This window comes from Ahaetulla prasina, chromosome 4 (genome assembly GCF_028640845.1).
Source record: "Ahaetulla prasina isolate Xishuangbanna chromosome 4, ASM2864084v1, whole genome shotgun sequence".
NCBI classification, from domain to species: Eukaryota; Metazoa; Chordata; class Lepidosauria; order Squamata; family Colubridae; genus Ahaetulla; species Ahaetulla prasina.
The window spans coordinates 74032407-74054167 of NC_080542.1; the positions used below are offsets into that span (position 1 = coordinate 74032407).

General features: G+C 39.5%; 1 protein-coding gene across 13 annotated transcripts in view; it reads right to left on the reverse strand.

The window, feature by feature from the left end:
- BBS9 (Bardet-Biedl syndrome 9) overlaps positions 1-21761 on the reverse strand; it is a 531293-nt gene that overhangs the window by 506675 nt on the left and 2857 nt on the right. For all 13 annotated transcript variants that reach the window (XR_009155158.1, XR_009155160.1, XR_009155159.1 and 10 more), the window contains exons 2-5: positions 13263-13386; positions 12679-12829; positions 7794-7858; positions 650-763 (exon numbers count right to left, since the gene is read on the reverse strand). Coding sequence is in view for 8 of the 13 variants with exons in the window: in XM_058183859.1 (XP_058039842.1) it covers positions 650-763; positions 7794-7858; positions 12679-12829; positions 13263-13374 (442 nt within the window). In the remaining 5 variants the exon portion in view is untranslated. The remainder of the gene's footprint in view (positions 1-649; positions 764-7793; positions 7859-12678; positions 12830-13262; positions 13387-21761) is intronic.

Consider the following 21761-nt stretch of genomic DNA (forward strand, 5'->3'; position numbering starts at 1 on the left):
GAGGACTAGTGCATGGCCAGGCCCACCTGCCCCAGGCCTCCCAAAGCTTCCCTATCCCCTAAGCCACCCCATTTTCCACCCCCTGTCCCTCAGAGTCTTCACAGATCTTGGCCTGTGCCCAACCTGCCATTCAGTCATCCAAAGGAACCTAAAACCAGACATCAGAAGCTACTGGCACGCAAATGGCTATATAGTTTTTACTTCTCAGTTTCTATCCCACCCAGCAACCAAAGGGAGCCTAAGGAGAGGGAAAACATGTAGAAAGTTTCAGAGATGAAAAAAAAATTATATATAGAGAATCCTAATATTAATCAAATATTTTGACTCTTCAAATTTAACATATTTAAAGCACATCTTCCCCTAGGTTTAAAATACATTTAAAACATATGAACAAAAATAAATAATTCCACCGTTTACTCATATATATTCTTTTTCACACAAAATTGAATCATATATAGAAGCAGCAACAGTATGAGGCAGGGAAAAACCAGCAATTCTGTTGTTGCTGGACAAGGTAATTAGTAGGGGAGCACAGATGTAGCATCCAAAGTCATGACCAACTGCATAGGTTCCCTGAGCCACAGGTTTAGCACCAATGTTCCTCTGTTTATTCTATATTAATGAAAATAGTCTGAGACCAATAACTTACCTTTTATTCCTCCAAATGGTCCATGTGTCATGTTATATGCTGTTCGGTAAAGATTGTGTTCATATATACGTTTTAATTGGTATTGGTTGCCATGTTCTGTATTTCCTAAGCTTCCTATTAAATAAAAGAAAGAGCTGCCTTAAGCTTGCAATATTTTCTCTGGAAAATGTTGTAGTATACTTATGTTACACTTGAATATAGTTGTCAGAATTCAAGTTCCATTGATTATTATACCACATCCCCCCCCCCCAATTCTTTTGACTATACCACAAAACTGAGGGGAAAATTAACCACTTATTAAAAGTAAGTGCAGTACACTTTTCTCACAAACTTGAAGTTTTCAGTTTATTCTGTTTGATTCTGATATCAAATAGAGAATACAAAGATCTCCATAATACTGATGGAGGAATGACATCATAAAATCTCCCTAAATTTTGATGAACTGTTAACTCCTCATTCATTTTATTTATATATTTGTTTATATTTCTAGACCGCCCTTCTTCCGAAAGACTCAGGGCGGTTTACAGCCATATAAAAAACAATATTACAAACATTAAAATAATTTAAAATGAAATATTTAAATTAGGCTAACTCCTTAAAACCCATTTAAAATTCCCAACTAAAACTATCAGGCCAGTCCTGCGCGATGAAACAGCCATGTTTTCAGCTCGTGTCGGAAAGTCCGGAGATCAGGGGGTTGGCGAATACCAGGTGGTAATTCGTTCCAGAGGGTTGGAGCCCCCAAAGAGAAGGCCCTCCCCATGGGGGTCACCAGCCGACATTGTCTAGCCGACGGTACCCCGAGGAGGCCCACCCTGTGGGAGCGCACTGGTCGCTGGGAGGCCGTTGGTCGCAGTAGGCAGTCCCGTAAATAGCCAGGTCCCACGCCATGAAACGCTTTAAAGGTGGTAACCAATACCTTGAATTGCACCCGGAAGATCACCGGAAGCCAGTGCAGCCTACGCAGGAGTGGTGTTATATGGGAGCCTCGACTTGCTCCTTCTATCACCCGCACGGCTACATTCTGGACCAGCTGAAGCCTCCGGGTGCTCTTCAAGGGGAGCCCCATGTAGAGAGCGTTACAGTAGTCCAGACGGGAGGTAACAAGGGCATGAATGACCGTGCATAGGGCATCCCCGTCTAAGAAGGGACAATTTGGCAACTGGTGAATCAGGCGAACCTGATAAAAAGCTCCTCTGGCGACAGCCGTCGTTTAATCTTCCAACGACAGCCGTGCATCCAGAAGAATGCCAGATTGCGAACCTTCGCCGTGGGGGCCAATGACTCGCCTCCCACAGTCAGCGATGGAATCAGCTGATTATACCGGGATGCCGGCATCCACAGCCACTCGGTCTTGGAAGGGTTGAGCCAGAGCCTGTTTCTCCCCATCCAGACCCGCACAGCCTCCAGACACCGGGACATCATTTTGACGATTTCGTTCGGGTGGTTTGGGGTGGAAATGTACATCTGCGTATCATCAGCGTATAAATGACACTGCACCCCAAAACCACGGATGATCTCGCCCAGCGGCTTCATATAGATGTTGAAAAAGAGGGGTGAGAGGACCGACCCCTGTGGGAGCGCACTGGTCGCTGGGAGGCCGTTGGTCGCAGTAGGCAGTCCCGTAAATAGCCAGGTCCCACGCCATGAAAGCGCTTTAAAGGTGGTAACCAATACCTTGAATTGCACCCGGAAGATCACCGGAAGCCAGTGCAGCCTACGCAGGAGTGGTGTTATATGGGAGCCTCGACTTGCTCCTTCTATCACCCGCACGGCTACATTCTGGACCAGCTGAAGCCTCCGGGTGCTCTTCAAGGGGAGCCCCATGTAGAGAGCGTTACAGTAGTCCAGACGGGAGGTAACAAGGGCATGAATGACCGTGCATAGGGCATCCCCGTCTAAGAAGGGACAATTTGGCAACTGGTGAATCAGGCGAACCTGATAAAAAGCTCCTCTGGCGACAGCCGTCGTTTAATCTTCCAACGACAGCCGTGCATCCAGAAGAATGCCAGATTGCGAACCTTCGCCGTGGGGGCCAATGACTCGCCTCCCACAGTCAGCGATGGAATCAGCTGATTATACCGGGATGCCGGCATCCACAGCCACTCGGTCTTGGAAGGGTTGAGCCAGAGCCTGTTTCTCCCCATCCAGACCCGCACAGCCTCCAGACACCGGGACATCATTTTGACGATTTCGTTCGGGTGGTTTGGGGTGGAAATGTACATCTGCGTATCATCAGCGTATAAATGACACTGCACCCCAAAACCACGGATGATCTCGCCCAGCGGCTTCATATAGATGTTGAAAAAGAGGGGTGAGAGGACCGACCCCTGTGGCACCCCACATAGGAGGCGCCTCGTGGTCGACTTCTGCCCGCCAACACCATCTGCGAACGGCCCGAGAGGAAGGAGGAGAACCACCGAAAAACGGTGCCTCCCACCCCTAACCCCTCTAGCCGCAGCAGCAGGATGCCATGGTCGATGGTATCAAAAGCCGCCAAGAGATCAAATAGGACCAGGGCAGAGGAACAACCCCTGTCCCGGGCCCTTCAGAGATCATCCACCAACGCGACCAAAGCCGTCTCTGTGCTGTACCCAGGTCGTAAACCGGACTGGAACGGGTCAAGATAGACAGTTTCATCCAGGTACAGAGGGAGCTGGTAAGCAACCACACTCTCAACAACCTTCGGAAAGACACACTCTCTCAAAGAAGTGTTAATAATTCCCTGAAGCCAGCCTTGTGTAACCTCCTGTGTGGCCAGTACCAATCAGGAGGGACACGGGTCCAGTAAACATGTGGTTGCTCTCAACCTCCTCAGTATCCTGCCCATGTCCTCGGGAGCCACAGGATCAAACTCGTCCCAGCTGACAACCTCAAGACCTGCCCCCGTCCACCCATCTGAATCCACCCAGTCTGTGTCCAGCCCCTCCCGAATCTGAGTGATTTTATCATGCAGATACTGTCCAAAATCCTCAGCACGACCTTGCAAGGGGTCCTCCCTGGCCCCCTGAAAAAGAAGGGAGCGGGTCACCCTAAAAAAGGGGCTGGGCGATTATCTGCCAATCCGATGAGAGCGGCGAAATATCCCCGTTTTGCCACCCTTATCGCCACTAGATAGGTCTGAATATGAGATCTTACTAGTGTTCAATCCGAGTCAGAACGGCTGGCTCTCCAGACACTCTCCAGGCGTCTTTTCCAGCACTTCATCTCTCTCAGCTCCTCGGAAAACCAAGGAGCCGGTCGAGAATAGCGCCAGATCAGAGGCCGCAAAGGCACGAAATGGTCCAAGGCCCCCGCCGCCGCCCTTTCCCAGGCGGCGACGAGTTCCTCAGCCGAGTCGTGAGCCAGGGCCTCAGGAATAGGCCCAAGCTCCATTAGGAACCTCTCTGGGTCCATCAGGCACCTGGGACAGAACCAACCTATTGGTTCCAACTCCCTGCAAGGGGGATAGGCGGTTCAAAGATCCAGTCAAAGAAGAGAGTGATCAGACCACGACAAGGGTTGAATGACTAATTCCCTTACATCTAAATCACTCAGCCACTGTCCAGAGACAAAAATTAAGTCCAGCGTGTTTCCTCCAATGTGAGTGGGACTGTCAACTAATTGGATCAGGTCCAAGACCGTCATGGAGGCCCTGAACTCCTGAGCTGCTGCCGATGCCTCACCGAGTGATGGCAGGTTGAAGTCCCCCATAACTATAAGTCTGGGGGTATCAACCGCCAGCCCGGCTATCACCTCCAGCAGTTCAGGCAGGGCCGCTGTCACGCCGCAGGGAGCCAGGTACGTGATCAGCAGGCCCACCTGTATCCCTCGACCCCACTTCACAAAGAGGGATTCATAGCGGCTATCTGTGGTACAGTGGCCTCCCTCGGCCGCAGGTCTTCGTTAATAACAACCACCACCTCCCCACCCCTACCCTGGGTCCTCGGCTGATGGAACGCACAGAAACCCGGTGGGCACATTTCTATAAGGGGTACCCCCCCTTTCGTGCCCAACCAGGTCATGATCCATAACTTGCTATCTAGGCTCAAAAGAGCTTGGTATGTAACAAGTAAAGAGCTGCAAGATGCCTATTTCTTTAGAGGACAAATAGAAAGGCTTGTAAATCCACTTTTTGTACTGGGAAGTTTTTAAAATATGAAGGTTCAAAACATGTTATTCCTCTACAGATCATCACATAGAAAAATCTATTTATGCAGTCATTAAAGGTTGACAGCAATTTGATGGCACAATTAAACCATCATATTATTAGCCACAGACCTTCCAAGAAGGTGGTTTATCTTCTTTCTGTATGTATGACCTAGCCCATTTACTGCTGATGATTAAAACAATTGCAGCACACTGAGCTAACCTTGGTTCTGATATAATTGCTCATAAACATCTTCAATCAACCAAGAAAAAGTGTTGAGATGCAAGTTTATATATTACAGTATGCTTCTATAAATACACTTTCACTAAGAACTTATATCTCCTGACGTATGCATGCCATTTCAAAAGCCCCACTTAATGATTGCATCAATTACGACCTTATAAACAACGATCTTTCATTTCTGGACTGGCAAAATCTGTTTGCAACCTGCATAACCGCTGAAGACCACTATAGAGTCTTCCTACTTGAAATCAATAGAGTCATTAAACTATATGTACCACAAATGACTACCATGACCAAAAAAACCAAACTACCCATATCAATAAAAAAACTTCAATCAAAAAAAAATCCCTCTGGAAAAGAAACAAAAAAGGCTATGTTACAAATTTCAAAAACCGCTACAGAAACATATGCAACCAAATAAAAACTGAATGCACAAATTACCACACCAAGCAAGAAGAGAACCTTCTGCGCACAAATTCCAATCGTGCCTTTTATAATTTTGTCAACAATAAACTTAAAGACTCAAGATCCATCCCACCACTAAAAGATTCTAACAACAAAGAATGCAATGATGAAACAGTCATAGCAAACCTCTTCAACATTTTCTTTGGCTCAGGTTTTGTTAATTCCGATAACACATATCCGACATTCCACAAACGAACCAGCAATGACTATGATGATTTAACTCATATAGATTTCACAGCAGACAATGTTGGAAAAGCTCTTCACAACTTAAAATCATCGCTTTCTATTGGACCCGATGGACTATGTGCATACTTCTTAAAAAAACTTTCCATTAATATAGCAGTATATTAAGTATTATCTTTGATAAAGCTTTCACTACCAGTTCTCTTCCCAAACTTTGGTCACTAGCCACAGTCATCCCTATCTTCAAAAAAGGAGACCCCAGCTTAGTCAAAAACTACAGACCGATCTCCCTTTGCTGCGTCACCTGCAAAGTCATGGAATCTATCATCAACCAATCCATTACCCCACACTTAGAAACTAACAACCTACTCTCCAACAAACAATTTGGTTTCAGGAAAAAATTATCATGTAACTTACAACTTCTCCACTGCAAAACATATGGACTTCAAATCTCGATCAAGGCAAATCAATAGATGCAATCTGCATAGACTTCTGCAAAGCTTTTGACTCAGTAGTATGCGATAAACTTCTCCTAAAACTAACATCCTATGGCATCTCAGGACCCTCCACAAATGGATATCTGCTTTTCTGTCTAACAGACAACAAGTGGTCAAAATTGGCAATGCTTTATCAAATCCTGTTCCTGTCAAGAGTGGCGTTCCTCAAGGCAGCGTCCTTGGACCAACACTCTTTATACTATACATTAATGATAATTGTGTTCTCTTTGCTGATGATGTCAAACTATTTAACACCACAGACAATACTTCTATCATTCAAAACGACCTTGATCATCTATCCGCTTGGTCTAAAAATTGGCAGCTCCAAATTTCAACCAGCAAATGCTCAGTCTTACATATAGGAAAAAAGAACCCAAAAACTAAATACATACTAGATGGACATTACCTTACAGACGACCCCCATCCCGTTAAAGACCTTGGAGTTTTCATGTCAAATGATCTAAGTGCCAAAGCCCACTGCAACTACATAGCAAAAAAAGCTCTAAGAGTTGTAAACCTAATTTTGCGTAGCTTCTTTTCCAAAAACACCACACTACTAACCAGAGCATATAAAACATTTGCTAGACCAATTCTAGAATACAGCTTGCCAGTTTGGAACCCTCACCACATCTCTGACATCAATACAATTGAACGTGTCCAGAAATATTTTACAAGAAGAGTTCTCCATTCCTCTGAAAACAATAAAATACCCTATCCCACCAGACTTGAAATCCTAGGCTTAGAAAACTTGGAACTCCGTCGCCTTCGACAAGACCTAAGCTTAACTCACAGAATCATCTATTGTAATGTCCTTCCTGTTAAAGACTACTTCAGCTTTAATTGCAATAATACTAGAGCAACTAATAGATTTAAACTTAATGTCAACCGCTTTAATCTAGATTGCAGAAAATATGACTTCTGTAACAGAATTATCAGTGCTTGGAATACTTTACCTGACTCTGTGGTCTCTTCCCATAACCCTAAAAGTTTTATCCAAAAACTTTCTATTATTGACCTCACCCCATTCCTAAGAGGACCATAAGGGGCGTGCATAAGCGCACGAACATGCCTACCGTTCCTGCCCTATTGTTTTTTTTTCTTTTCTCCTTCCTATATATATGCTTATACCTCCTTAAATTTACCCATATATGTGTTTATTTACTATATAATCTTTTTGTATGATACCTACATATATTGTTGTGACAAAATAAATAAATAAATAAATAAATCAGAGCAGACAAAATGCCTGTTAAGCAAGGCAACCACATGGTCACTTGTTAAATGACAATCAGGTAACCATAATGCTAGGCTCCATTATCGTCATAGGTCAACAACTATCTGCGTTGTGTTAGAAACTTCCTTTTCATTGCCACAAATTAAGGGGAAAACTTTTCTAGCAGTACTAGTATTACTTGACCTTTCTAATATTTACTTTTCCAATAATGATAGATAGATAGATAGATAGATAGATAGATAGATAGATAGATAGATAGATAGATAGAAAATTTTCCAAAAGTATTCTTTTTTATAATATGAAATAGATTTAGTATTATTAAATACATAGGAAGAAAATGCTATATTTTTAGAAGTGGAAAATAGGGAAAATAAGTTGATTTGATTTTTTTACCTGAGACAGCGTAGATACATAATTTTTTGCAATGCAATACAGCCAGATGAAGCAATTCTGTGCCACTAGCAGAAAGGACAAGGATGAAATATGTTTAAAAAACACTTCTTGAATATCAATAATCTAAAAGACCAATAAATCATACTAAATACTAACAGCATGTAACATACAAACTTTTTTGTTCTTAATATTTCTACAATTTTTGTCAATAGCTGTATACTGATGTATACTTAACAAATGTATCTTAAATCTAAGTGGCAGCTTAAAGTTCCCTAATCCATAGACATCTCCTTAATTCATATGGTTATAAGAAAGGCAGGAGATACAGTATATAATTGGATTTGCAAAACCCTAACAATGTAAGGACTATCAAACAAATTAGTTTTAGCCTTTCTGTGGAGTTGATTCCTGATTTGGTCTACCTGGTAAGCTAATTTCAATCTTGCAAGTCTGACTGATTTTGTATGTATTTTGTACTTCATATGCACCCTCTCTAAATCGCATAGATTCCAGTTTCTAGAGATAGTCAAATTTCATAGATGGGATGGATCGATGGATGGACAGACAGAGGGATAATTCACAAAGCCAGCATCTCTATAGCATTCTAATAACCATTAATTAGAATATGCCAATGAATTCTTATTTAGCTGAATTTATCAGCTGCCCAACTCCAATGGATTTTTTCTTTTCCTTTATTTTATCACCATAACAAACATCTTATGCAGCAAGTGAGACAGAGAGAGCATAATTAAATAATGAGATAGGTATTGAAAACCAATTTAATTAAGATTATGGGAGGTTGTCCCTGAAACTAACAGTATTCAACAATTACTGACCAGTCTCCAACCTTCCTTTTGGGGAAAAGATTTTTGAAATCATGATCAGCTGCAACTGATGATAATTCTGGAGAAAAGGACGCAGTGGCTCAGGGGCTAAGACAGCTGAGCTTGTCAATCGAAAGGTCGGCAGTTCGGCAGTTCGAATCCCTAGTGCTGCTGTGTAACAGGGTGAGCTCCCGTTACTTGTCCCAGCTTCTGCCAACCTAGCAGTTGCGAAAGCACGTAAAAATGCAAGTAGAAAAAATAGGGACCACCTTTGGTGGGAAGGTAACAGCGTTCCGTGCGCCTGTGGCGTTGAGTCATGCCAGCCACATGACCACGGAGACATCTTCGGACAGTGCTGGCTCTTCGGCTTTGAAACGGAGATGAGCACCACCCCCTAGAGTCGGCAACGACTAGCACGTATGTGCGAGGGAAACCTTTACCTTTACTTAAACCTTTTCAGTCAAGTTTCATGCTGAGATTTAGTACAGTTGATGATCTGTGGCAAAGCTTGGAGATAGTGCAACTATCCTTGTGCCACTTGATTTCTTGGTAGTTGTCAGTACCACTGAAGAGTATTGCAAGCCAGCACCATTGGTTAGGAATTGAGGGCTGTGTTTTACAATGGTTCTCTTTCCTTCTTCTGGACCAATTACAGTCAATGTTAGCTAGGGTTATGTTGGGAGTATGTCACTTCCTAGGCCCCTCCTTTAAGGGTGCCCCAGGATTGTTTTCTCTCTCCTTTTCAATATCTACATGCAACCGCTGGATCAGGTCATCTGCAAGTTTGGAATTAGGTCTTATTAATATACTGATGATAGCAAATTATATCTTTTGACTCCAAGTTAGCCAAGTAAGTCTGCCAAGGTTCTGTCATAAGTGCCTGGAAGCTATTTGGGTTTGGATGAGGAAGAATCATGATCACCTCAATCCACCAGGGGTGAAATGCTCCAGGTTCGGACTGGATCGGGCGATCCAGTAGCGATGGGGGTGGGTAGTTTGGAGAACTTGTAGCAAAAATCCCTCCGCCACCTCCCATGCCCACCCAATCACCCGGTCCCCACTTGCCTACTTGCTGAGGCTCACTAAGCCTTGCTTTGGCTGCTACAATCAATTGCATTAGCTAGCAATTGAATCTGCCTGCCTGCAATTGGGTAAGTAACTGGGGGAGGAACTTTAAAAAAATAGTTAATTGGGGCTTTTTTAAGGAGTTTCATTTTTTTTAGACAGCAATTTAAAATTAAGGAAGCTTTTATCTAAAAATACAAATAAAATAAAATAATAAAATGAAATATTTGGGCAGCTTTCTGAGATTTTTTTTATTTATTTATTTACATTTATATCCCGCCCTTCTCCGAAGACTCAGGGCAGCTTACAGTGTATAAGACAATAGTCTCATTCTATTTGTATATTTACCAAGTCAACTTATTGCCCCCCCAACAATCCGAGTCCTCATTTTACCTACCTTATAAAGGATGGAAGGCTGAGACAACCTTGGGCCAGGCTTCAACCTGCAGTAATTGCAGGCTGCTGTGTTCTAATAACAGGCTTCTTACAGCCTGAGCTATTACGGCCCTTTACGGAGCTATTATTTGGTGTGTTTCTCTAGTGTTTCACTCTAGCTACACAAACATATAAATCTCAAAAGCTGTATGTGGCACTTTGTGCGTGAGAGAGTCAGTTGTGTTGTGTTGTGTGTGTGTAAAGTGTGAAAGTTGGTTTTTGAGCTTTTTGTGAGGTTCCTGCTTGTTGCAGGGGCCATTTTGGGTGAGGTGCAGCTGCTTGTACATTGTGTGTGAGTCTGTTGTGTTGTGTTGTGCGTGTGTAAAGTATGGAAGTTGGTTTTTGGTACCTCTTATTGTTTTGTGTACTTTGTTTATTATTTTTATTATTTATTGTTATTGGGTACGCCCACCCGATCACCTGACCAAGCCACGCCCACAGAACCGGTAGGGAAAATTTTTAGATTTCACCCCTGCAATCCACCAAGAGTGAATGGCTGTGGGTGGTTTGGCCACCCAGATCTAGGGATATTTCATATTTGATGCCTTCAAGGCAATTTAACAGTTTTGGATTCACAGCTCCTGCCTGAAAAGCAAATGTCAGTTCTGGCCATGAACAACTCCATCTGATAAAACAGTTGCACCCTTTCCTACCTCAGAGGAACCTTCAGACAGTTATTTATGCCTTAGTCACCTTGTACTCTACATAGGCTGTGCTTGAAAATACCCAGAGGCTTCTGTTCCAGAATGTGGAGGAATGAGCAGTAATGAATACATCTTCATATGCTCATGTACAACCTGTGTTCTGTCCCCCCACCTCAGTTTGGGAGGCATGTGAACTGACTCAATTAGCCAGCAATTTAGTCCACGGCAGCTATCAGCTCTAGCAGCAAAACAGCGAACGTCTGCCAAGGTTTCCTTTATCTTCCTTGATGCCAGCGTGTCAGAAGCTCGTTACCGGAGCATCCAGGAAGTCAGGAACAAACAGCAATCCAAGCCAAATGTTCAGTCAAATAGTTCAGTTCAAGTTTTCTCCAGTCAGTTTGGTTTTTCCGTCATGAAGTAGTAGAGTAGCCCCTCCTGCTTTTATACCCCGTGGGATGTGGCTCCGTGACTCAGCACTTTCTAGGCCTGCTCCACCCCTTCTTCTGTTGTTCCCGCCTTTCTTGTCTATGAAACCGGGGATCTAACCAGGATTGATTGCCCACAGCTGGGTCTGGAAGCATTGCCTGGGCGGGGGGAGATATAGGAGACAGAGGCCTCATCACCTCCTCCACCTGGCCTGCCTCTGGCTCCTGGAGCTGAGCCAGAGAGGCCGGCCCTGCAGATGGGAACCCTGACGGTCCTTCCCCCTCACTCTCTGAGTCACTTTCTGGCAGGGGGCCAAGCCCGGGGGGGGGGGCTGGAGCCACAACACTCTGCTTCACAAGTTGCATTACTTCCAGGGACAATTCAAAGTACTGATTTTTCTCTACAAAGCCCTATGTGTACAGAGTTTGATTACTTGAGGTATTACCTGTCTCTCATAACAGCCACACAGCCAATTAAATTCTGCGGAGTTGGTACACTTAGAGTTCCTTCAATTAAATAAGGACATCTGTTGGAACCCTGGAAGCATGCCTTGTCTACAGCAGTGACTGCCCTCTGCAACGAAGTTCTCTTGAGATCCAGATAGTCCTCAGTCGGCTATTGTTTAGATGATTTATGAAGATCTGGCTTTTTACCCCAGCCTTTCTTGAAGGAAAGTAAGACCTCTTGCTTCCTTCCATCTCATCTGTTATACTTGCAATCTTTTAGCTTTATCATTTTATTTCATTATAGTTTGTTTATGTGAGCTACACAGGGTTGAGAGTTAGGCAACATACATGCTTAATAAATTATTAAATAATAAATAAATACATTATTATTTATTTAAAAATACTTGTTTTGCAAGTTATCACTCTTAAAAATTTAGTACACCTCTTTTACTTGCCATAATTGCTAATTTGGACATTGTGGTAAATTACAATTCAACAAAACTAAGAAATAGTGGAATATATTACCAGAAAGTTAATAACTAGCTAATAAGATATTACTGATTTTTTTGATAAATAAACAAACATAACATTAACAAGACTTTTTCTATTATCCTAGACCAGGGGTGTCAAACTTGATCCTGTTGCAGGATGCATCAAGAGTTTGTTTGCCCTTGGGGCGATGGGAGGTGTGGCCTGGTTGTCGGGGATGATTGGGCGGGAGTGGGCAGGCCAGCAGGGGCCGGTCACTTGCTGTCTCTGGGATGGCCCCAAAGGCCAGTTCCACGGACTATCGCAGGCTGCATCTGGTCCACGGGCCATGTGTTTGATATGTCTGTGCTAGAGCTATATTAAGAAACCTAATACATGAGTTTTAGGATTGCTCCAAGAAATGTAAGCATCCAAAGCCTGTGTCTTGATTACTACTTTACAATCTCAAACATTTCATAAAATATACTTTAGGGAAACAATTGGTCTTAGCAGTAGGATAAATTAGTTTACATCTATCCAATTAGCTTCATCAGAAGCAACAACACTGTTTACTTACGAAACAAATTTTCCTACTTCCACTTGTAATATTGGCTCACATAACTGTACTTCCAAGAGCATATCTTCAGCTTGCATAGTATGTCCAGGTTTTATAGGATGGGGATTATAGATTCTAAGAAATCCCATATAACTGCCTACAATAATTTTATCTGAAATAAAAACATATTTATGGAAGAATAATGAAACAAACAAATATTCATATTCAATTCATTCTTCAATGTTCTAAGTAAACAAGTCAGAGGACCAAACTGTGCTTGTTTTATTTAAAATAAGTATCATTTACATTTTTCTCTATAATCTAAGGTATGTACATATCTAAATCCCCTAATATTTTATCCTCACCAAAGCCAACCTATAAATTGGACTAAAAAATTATAACTAGCCCAAATCTTCCAAGTAAGCTCCATGATTCAGAGATTTTATCCAGTCCCAGCACATTAACATACTAGCACACTAGCTATTTTCTTAGAATTTGATTCTTCTAAGTTTAATAAGATGCATCTTACAATAAATAAATAAATTAGGAGTTGAACAAAATTACTGAATTTTAATTACACATTAAATGTAAAAGTATCCACTTACCTTGTGCACTACTGCTATTGTCAACATTTGCAACACATAAACATCCTTGATCAAATTCTTCTTTATTGCCCACTATTGTAGACCACCACTCCCGAGCTTTAAAAAGAGACATTCTCTGTCAGCCCTGGTGGGAAAAAATGACTAGCATAAAAGCCTTATTATGAACCATTTTTAAAAATAATTTATATCTCATCTAACATCTCAGTTTAACAGAGAAACTATGAAGATATTTTTTCCTTCAAAACATCATAATAATCACTTCTGATGAGAATCAAGTTCATCATTCACAGTGCTTATGTAATCCAAGTATGTGTTGACATTTTAGTTGGCATCCCACAAATAAAATAAAAATGTAAACAGATAGGAGTGCAGAGTTAGGAATAAAAATTGCAGTCCAGCAGAGTTTTCAGTTCTATACTCTATCTCAACTATTAAACAAACTCAGGAAATTTTAAAAAGTAGTTTATGAGTTGGAGGTTATAATACAAATAAATCCTCATGCACCCTGGAGATTTTTCTGGATCAAAGTTACAGAAATTATGTAATGCTCAAAGGAAAGAGTTGTGTGTATTGTAAATATACCATACTTTAAAATAGACCATAAAAAATATAAGTTAGAAATTTTATTTTGCATTCTCTTTTATTAAATAAATACTCTCACAATAATATGGTACATGAGATTAATGTTTATTATGCTGGCAACTTAGTAACATAATTACAAAAATTAAAGCATGATGCATTCTTTCACTTGAAATATCAAGCACATCTAATTACTGCATTCTATAAAAAAAAGGCTGATTTGTTTCTTAAGTTATTTTGCAATATTAGATTCCCAAATGAAAATCTATTTATCCAATGAACTACCTTGTTCCTTCTTATTTTGCATTTCTCTAAAACAGTGGTTCTCAACCTTTATAGTGCTGCGACCCCTTTAATACAATTCCCCACGATGTGGCGACCCCTCTAATACAATTCCCCACAATGTGGCGACCCCAACCATAAAATTATTTTCATTTTCAATTTATCGCGCCTGAAGCCATATTGGCTAGCAATCTGAACTGCTTGCGATTGCCTTGAGGACGGAGGCATTAAAGCGGAGACTCCTCCCCTATTAAGTTTATCGCGTCTGAAGCCAGATTAGGCTAGCGATTGGGAGTGATTGCAGCTGGCTTGAGAGGGAGACATCAAAGCAAAGTTTTCTCTCTTTTTTAATTCATTGAAGCCGAATTCGGCTAACTATTTGAAGAACCTGCAGCTGGCTTGTGGAGTCAACCATTGGAGCGTGATTCTTCGACTCGCAAGTATACTTTCCATATTTCCGATGGTCTTAGGTGACCCCTGGCAAATTGTCATTCGACCCCCAATGGGGTCCCGACCCACAGGTTGAGAACCACTGCTCTAAAAAATTGTATCTTAGGTGATGGTTAGAGCAACAATTTTATATGATAGGAGAAGTTATAGATTATTTTCTAACTAGTTCAAATGGGATATTTGGACTCAACGAGCTTTGCAACATCCTGCCATAAGCAGCAGCACTGGTGCAACAAGGCACATGGCATCCTGCCACGAGTGTACACAGAAGAAACCAGGCAGTGGTTTGATAGGTGTTGGAGCATGGATGGCCTAGCTGCGGCAGTCCTAAGGTAAGCGGGTACGGGGCGCGTGAGGTAGCTCCATCCCCCCAAGCTCCATCCCGCAACCCTATCCTAGCTTAATTTTTATGCATGCACCTCACTCCATGTCATACAACCAGATGGTGGGTGGGGTTTTACTAGGGCTTATTTTTGGGGTAGGGCTTATATTAGGCGCATGTGTGAAAATCGGGTTAGGGTTTGTTTTGGGGATAGGTCGTATTTTTGGGAAAACAAGGTACAATGTTTTACATGTTCACTTTCCAAATTTAATTTCAATAACATTTTATAAATCTTAGCAATAATATGCTTATTGCTACCACACGGTAATATTTCCAGTTCATTTTTAGCAACTCTTTTTATCTGATTTAAATTGTTCTTTCAGTTGTTGATATGTAAACCAATGAAAAAACATAACCTTCTAATTCAAGTTCTTCCCTTGACTTTAATATAGGTTCACCAGAATTGAAAGATAATATTTTGCCAAACATCCATCAGTCTGGCTTCGCCACCATCTTTTTTTCTAAATAAAGTTTCTTGAGGGAACATCCAAAGAGACAATTTCATAAAGAATCTTGTTTTATATTTATTCCAAACACTTAGTATGGCACATCTAGAGAACTGATTATTAAAATCAACATTAATTTTAACTTTATTATACCATAAATAACTGTACTGTGCAAACCTTAATTTGTGGCCCTGTAATTCAAGTAGCCTCTTATTCTAAAGGTTCATCCACTCTTTTAACCTGGCTAGATAACATGCCTCAAAATACAATTTCAGGTCTGGTAAACCCAATCCCCCCTTTCATTAGCATATGGGGGAAAAAATTGTAATGACCACAGAATACAAGCTGCTTTGTGAACATGAGAAAAGGAAAACCGAATAGAAAGAAGATTAGAACAGAGAATGTCTGATTCCCTAATAAACAATTGGACTGAAGTTAAAAATATAAAAATCCCAATTTGGCTATCCATAATGGAAGCGATGATTCACGCAAATAATTTAGATTTGAATAAAATGCTAAAATACAAAGATCTATTAGATATTCATGGAAAATTAAAAACGTTACAGGACCTCCAAGAACAAGGACTACGAGTTGACTGGTGGGCTTACCTTCAATTACAAAATCAATGCAAACAAGATATAAAAGAATATGGAATATGTCTTAAACTACAACAATTAGATAAAATTTTACTAGGGCCAGACAAAAAAAATATTATCCAAATTTATAAATATTTGCTGGAAGTAGAATTGGAAGAAGTAGTAGAATAGAATAGAATAGAATAGAATTTTATTGGCCAAGTGTGATTGGACACACAAGGAATTTGTCTTGGTGCATATGCTCTCAGTGTACATAAAAGAAAAGATACGTTCATCAAGGTACAACATTTACAACACAATTGATGGTCAATATATAGTAGTGAAAGGATGTATGATTGCATGGGGTCAAAATATGGGACATAATATAAATTTATCAGACTGAGAGAACACATGGAACTGAAATTATAAATTAACAAAATCAGCAGCATACAAAGAAAATGCATATAAAATGTTCTACAGGTGGCACCTTCCCCCTTCGAGATTAGCGAAAATATATCCCAAAATGAGCCCAATATGCTGGAAATGTAAAAATAAAGAGGGAACATATTACCATATGTGGTGGTCCTGCCCCGAATCCCGTAAATATTGGTTAAAAATTAAAGAGTGGCTACAGGAAATCACGAATGAACAATTGGATCTAGAACTGGAACTCTTTTTATTGGGGATTTAAAAAAAATATGTGAAGAGTATAAAATATTTAATATTACACATATTAACTGCTGCTAGGATGGCCTTCGCTCAATGTTGGAAACAGCCATGTACAGAAACTTGTTATACAAAAGATAATGAACTGCGCAGAAATGGACAAACTAACGCTGAGTTTAAAAGATAAAGAGACATCGGTATTTTATAATATATGGGAACAGTGGTATAAATGGATAGAAAGGAGATAGATAAGGGAGGCTCCAGTGACGTCACCTCCTGTTGGGTGCTCTAACAGAGCACTCCGTGTTAGAAGATTGTAAAAGTCAGTGAAACAGAAAATAAATCACTGTTCACTGAGCTTAGCATAATCTCTGGGTGAAAGAGGTTATCAGAATTGTGGAAGAGTGGCAGGTCTGACAGGGGGTTTGCTCTCAAGAGCGAATTTTCCTGGATTTATGACCCCACCGAATTCCACTCCTTCCAACTTCAGCACGCCCCTGTTTTTATCAGGGAAAAGGAGAGGAATGTCGCTTCTGCTCTAGAGGACTTATTAAATTGATTGATATTCCAAGCAGACGGGAATTTCACAAGCGTTCGAACTTTGATGCAGAATCAGCACGGCAAGTACCGACTCCCTTTTTGAAACTTGAAACCTTTCTTTGTCTTTGATTAATTGACTTTTAAAATGGCGTCTAAAAGTGAAAGTAAAAATTTTTTAGTACGATGAAGCAGCGTTACTTGTGGATTGTTACAAACGGAGTTTTTTTATACTGAAAGGAGGGAAGGAGAGTTATTAAGTTTGAATTCCTGATTCTTTTGAAGACAGAATGGCAGCTAAACCTTTAAAGCCTTCTGGAAGAAGGGGATCTGAACCAAGTCTTGAGGAAATATTGAAAGAACAATTAAAACTTTCTGAAGATAGGCAAAAAGAGATGATGGAGAATTTTAATGCAAAAATAAGAGAAGATATTCTTATGGCAGTTCAAGGACTGAGTAAAAATTGAAGGATTGGAAGTGGAAATGCAACAGATCTCTCAGTCAAATAAGCATTTAGAAGACGAAATGAAAGGTGTTCAGAAAAAAGTGGATCAAAATGAAGATCAGGTTGTGATATTACAATATAAACTTATGGAAGGAGCTCTTAGAATTCGTGGTATGCAAGAAGAGCGTGGAGAAGACTTAAGAAAAATTATATCAGAAGCATTGGCTGAATTTATTGAAGCGGACCCCCAAGAGGTAGCTTACCAAATTGATAAAATATATAGAGTTAATTCTTGGATTGCAAGACAGAGAAAGCTTCCTCGGGACATTGTGGTTTATTTTGTGAAAAGGACTATGAGAAATCAAATTCTGCAAGTTTCATATCAGACAACTTTAAAAATTGGAGAACAGGAGTTGAAGGTGTTGAAAGAGATTCCTTCAAAGATGTTAAGAGACAGGAAGGAATTTGCTTTTTTTACACAAGAACTTAAAAAACATCAGATTCAATTCAGATGGGAGGTGCCAGTTGGACTGACACTATTCTATCAAGGAAGGAGATATAGAATTGACACTGTTTTAAAGGCAAAGGATTTTCTTTCTACAGTTTTGAAAGTCGAAATAGAAGTGATAGAAAAACTTCAAGAGACTCAAGAAGGCGTGGTGACCCAAGAGCCTTTATTGCTGCCAGTATTAGAGGAACCACAAGAGCAAAGGGTGACAAGAGGAGCCCTTAAGCGTAAAGAAGAGCAACAGTCTCAAAGTAAAAGTCAGGATCCCATTATGGAAGCTGTGGGAGGAGCTAGACGGAAGATACGGGAGCTAGCGTTGTCTGCTTCAAAGCTTCAGGAGGCCAGTAATGGCAAATAGAATCTTGTCATGGAATGTTAATGGCTTGAATTCAGCTCAGAAAAGAAGGAAAATATTTCACTACTTGAAACAATTTAAAAATGATGTGATTTGTTTGCAAGAGACACATATAAAATTATCAGACCAAAAATATTTAATTAATTCAAAATTGGGTAACCATTTTGTTGCATCAGCTTTGGAAAAGAAGCATGGAATTGTTGTATATATCAGGAAGGATATACCAGCTAAGCTAATTGAGGCAGATATTCAAGGAAGATTTATTGCTATTGAACTGGTGATAGATGCAAAAAAGACTTTGTTGATAGGTATTTATGCACCTAATCAGCAACAAGAAAAGTTTTACAAAATGTTACATGAGAGGTTGACCCTCTGGGATTATAGTTCGTTTATTTTATTAGGAGACTGGAATGGAGTAATTGATACAAGAAGGGATAAGAGAACCTCCTCCAAGAAGATACCTATACATGCAAAATTACCAAAATCCTTTTTTGAAATGATGGAAGACTTTGAGTTTAGAGATATATGGAGGTTACGGAATCCAGATGAGAGAGATTTTACTTTTTTCTGATAGGCATCAATCTTTTCACGCATTGATTTTATTTTAATTTCTAATGACTTGCTTTCTAGGGTGAAGAAAACGAAGATATTTCCGAGTTGTTAAACTGACCATAGCCAAGTATGAATGGAATTATTACAAGGAAAAAAAGGTGGTAGAACATGGAGGTTGAATGAAAATCAGTTTAGATATGAGGATAATGTAACTTATTGTAAGAAACAGTTAAAGAATTTTTGATTTTAATATGTACAAAGGGACACCTATAGGAACTGTGTGGGAAGCGAGCAAAGCGTTTATTAGAGGATATTGATTTACTTGGACAACAGGCAAAGGAATAATAAACAAAGGCAGCGTAGATATTTGGAAGAAGAAATTCAAAGGAAGCAACAGTTATTAATTCAAAACCCACAAGATCATAAACTTAAAGAGGCTATAAAAATATTACAGAGTCAATTTAATATGTTAATGGCAGACCAGGTGGCAACGAATATACAATATGCTAAACATAATACCTTTTGTAATGCAAATAAACCTGGGAGATGGTTGGCATATAATTTAAGGAAGAAACAGAAAGCACGTGTCATACAAAAAATAGAATATAAAGGTAAAGAGATATACCAACAGGATAAAATTAAAAGGCATTCTCAGAATTTTATACTGCACTATATGCAAAAGACAAAATATTGAATAGGGACATTTATGATTATTTGAAAGATTATAAGGTGAATATTCTAACATTAGAACAGAGGAGGAGCTGAACCGGCCGATAGCTACTGGAGAAATAGTGGAGGCAATTAAACAATTAAAATGGGAAAACCCTGGTACAGATGGTCTTACAGCAACTTATTATAAAAAACACAGGATGAAATATTAGGCCCACTTAAAGAATTATTTAATCAGATACAATTAGGGTGGGAATACCCCGTCATGGAAAACATCTTTTATTTCACTGATACCAAAGAGGAGCAAGACTGCTCTAAACCTGGTAACTATAGGCCGATTTCACTTTTAAATAATGATTATAAGATTTTGTAAAATAATAGCAAATAGATTAATGTTAGTTTTACAACAAAGAATTCATACTGATCAATCTGGTTTTATAAAAGGGAGGCAGATGAGGAATAATGTTAGACAGATTATTAATATATTGGAATATTTGGAAAAGAAGAATACTTCAGCGGCACTTATTTTTTTGGATGCAGAGAAAGCCTTTGATCGATTGCATTGGGATTTTTTATTTAAATTAATAGAGAAAATGCAATTTGGAGACTGTTTTATTAGAATAATTAAAGCGATTTATGGAGAGCAAACAGCACAGATTATAGTAAATGGTAGTTTGACAGAAGTTATTAAGATTGCGAAAGGAACAAGACAGGGATGTCCCTTATCACCATTATTGTTTGTTTTGACTCTGGAACCATTATTAGATAAAATCGAGAATTAATGAAAATAGAGGAATTAAGATTAGACAATATGAGTACAAAGTTAGAGCTTTTGCAGATGATGTAGTGGTTACGTTAACGAATCCTATAAATTCAAGTAGATTTTGTTGGAAGTAATTGATAAATATGGAAAGGTATCAGGATTTAAAATAAATCAGAATAAAACAAAAGTGATAATTAAAAATATGTCTATACAACAGAAACAAAAACTAGAGGAAATGACAGGATTTGAGGTAGTAAAAAAGGTTAAATATTTAGGGGTCTATATTAGCTCATCGAACAAGAAACTTTATAAGAATAATTATGACTTGCTATGGCAAAAAGTTCAGAATGATATGAGTGGCTGGAAGAAATTGCAGTTATCCCTATTGGGAAGGATTATGCTATTAAAATGAATGTGTTACCTAGATTTTTGTTTCTGTTCCAGATGATACCTATAATTAAAAAGGATAAAAATTTGGAAGATTGGCAGAGTGGGATTAATAAATTTATATGGCAGGGTAAAAAGGCGAGGGTTAAAATGAAAATAATACAGGATTCACGGGAAAGAGGTGGTTTAAGAATGCCTAACTTTAAACTATATTATGAAGCAGTAACCCTTTCAGTAATAAGTGACTGGTTTAACTTAACAGAGGAAAGAATTTTGAATATAGAAGGTTATGACTTGTTATATGGATGGCATGCGTACTTATTTTATGGAAAAAAAGTGGATAGGGCTTTTAAGAATCATGTGTTGAGAAGTGCTCTTTATGGTCTGGAATAAATATTCCTATAAATTAGATTACAAGATTCCTATATGGGCGAGCCCTAGACATGCAATAGAGAATATAAATATAGAACAGAAACAGGAAATGATTACATATAAAGAACTTTTGTATGCTGAAGGAGGTAGATTGCAATTAAAATCATTACAGGTATTAAAATGAAGAAGGAGGAATTATACTTGGTTTCAATATGGGCAAATAAGTGCTAGATGGAAAGAAGATCAAAAATTGGTATAATGCAAAGGAGGAAAATTTAATAAAGCAAATTAGAAATCAGACCCAGGAGCATATAAAGAGATTGTATAATGTGTTGCTTGAAATAGATTCGAAAAGGATTTGGTAAAGGATTGTATGATAAAATGGGCACAGAATATTCAGGAACCAATAATGTTGGAAACATGGGAGAAAATCTGGGTTAGAAATGTTAAGTTTACACAAGCACAGAATTTAAGGGAAAGAGGTGGTTTAAGAATGCCTAACTTTAAACTATATTATGAAGCAGTAACCCT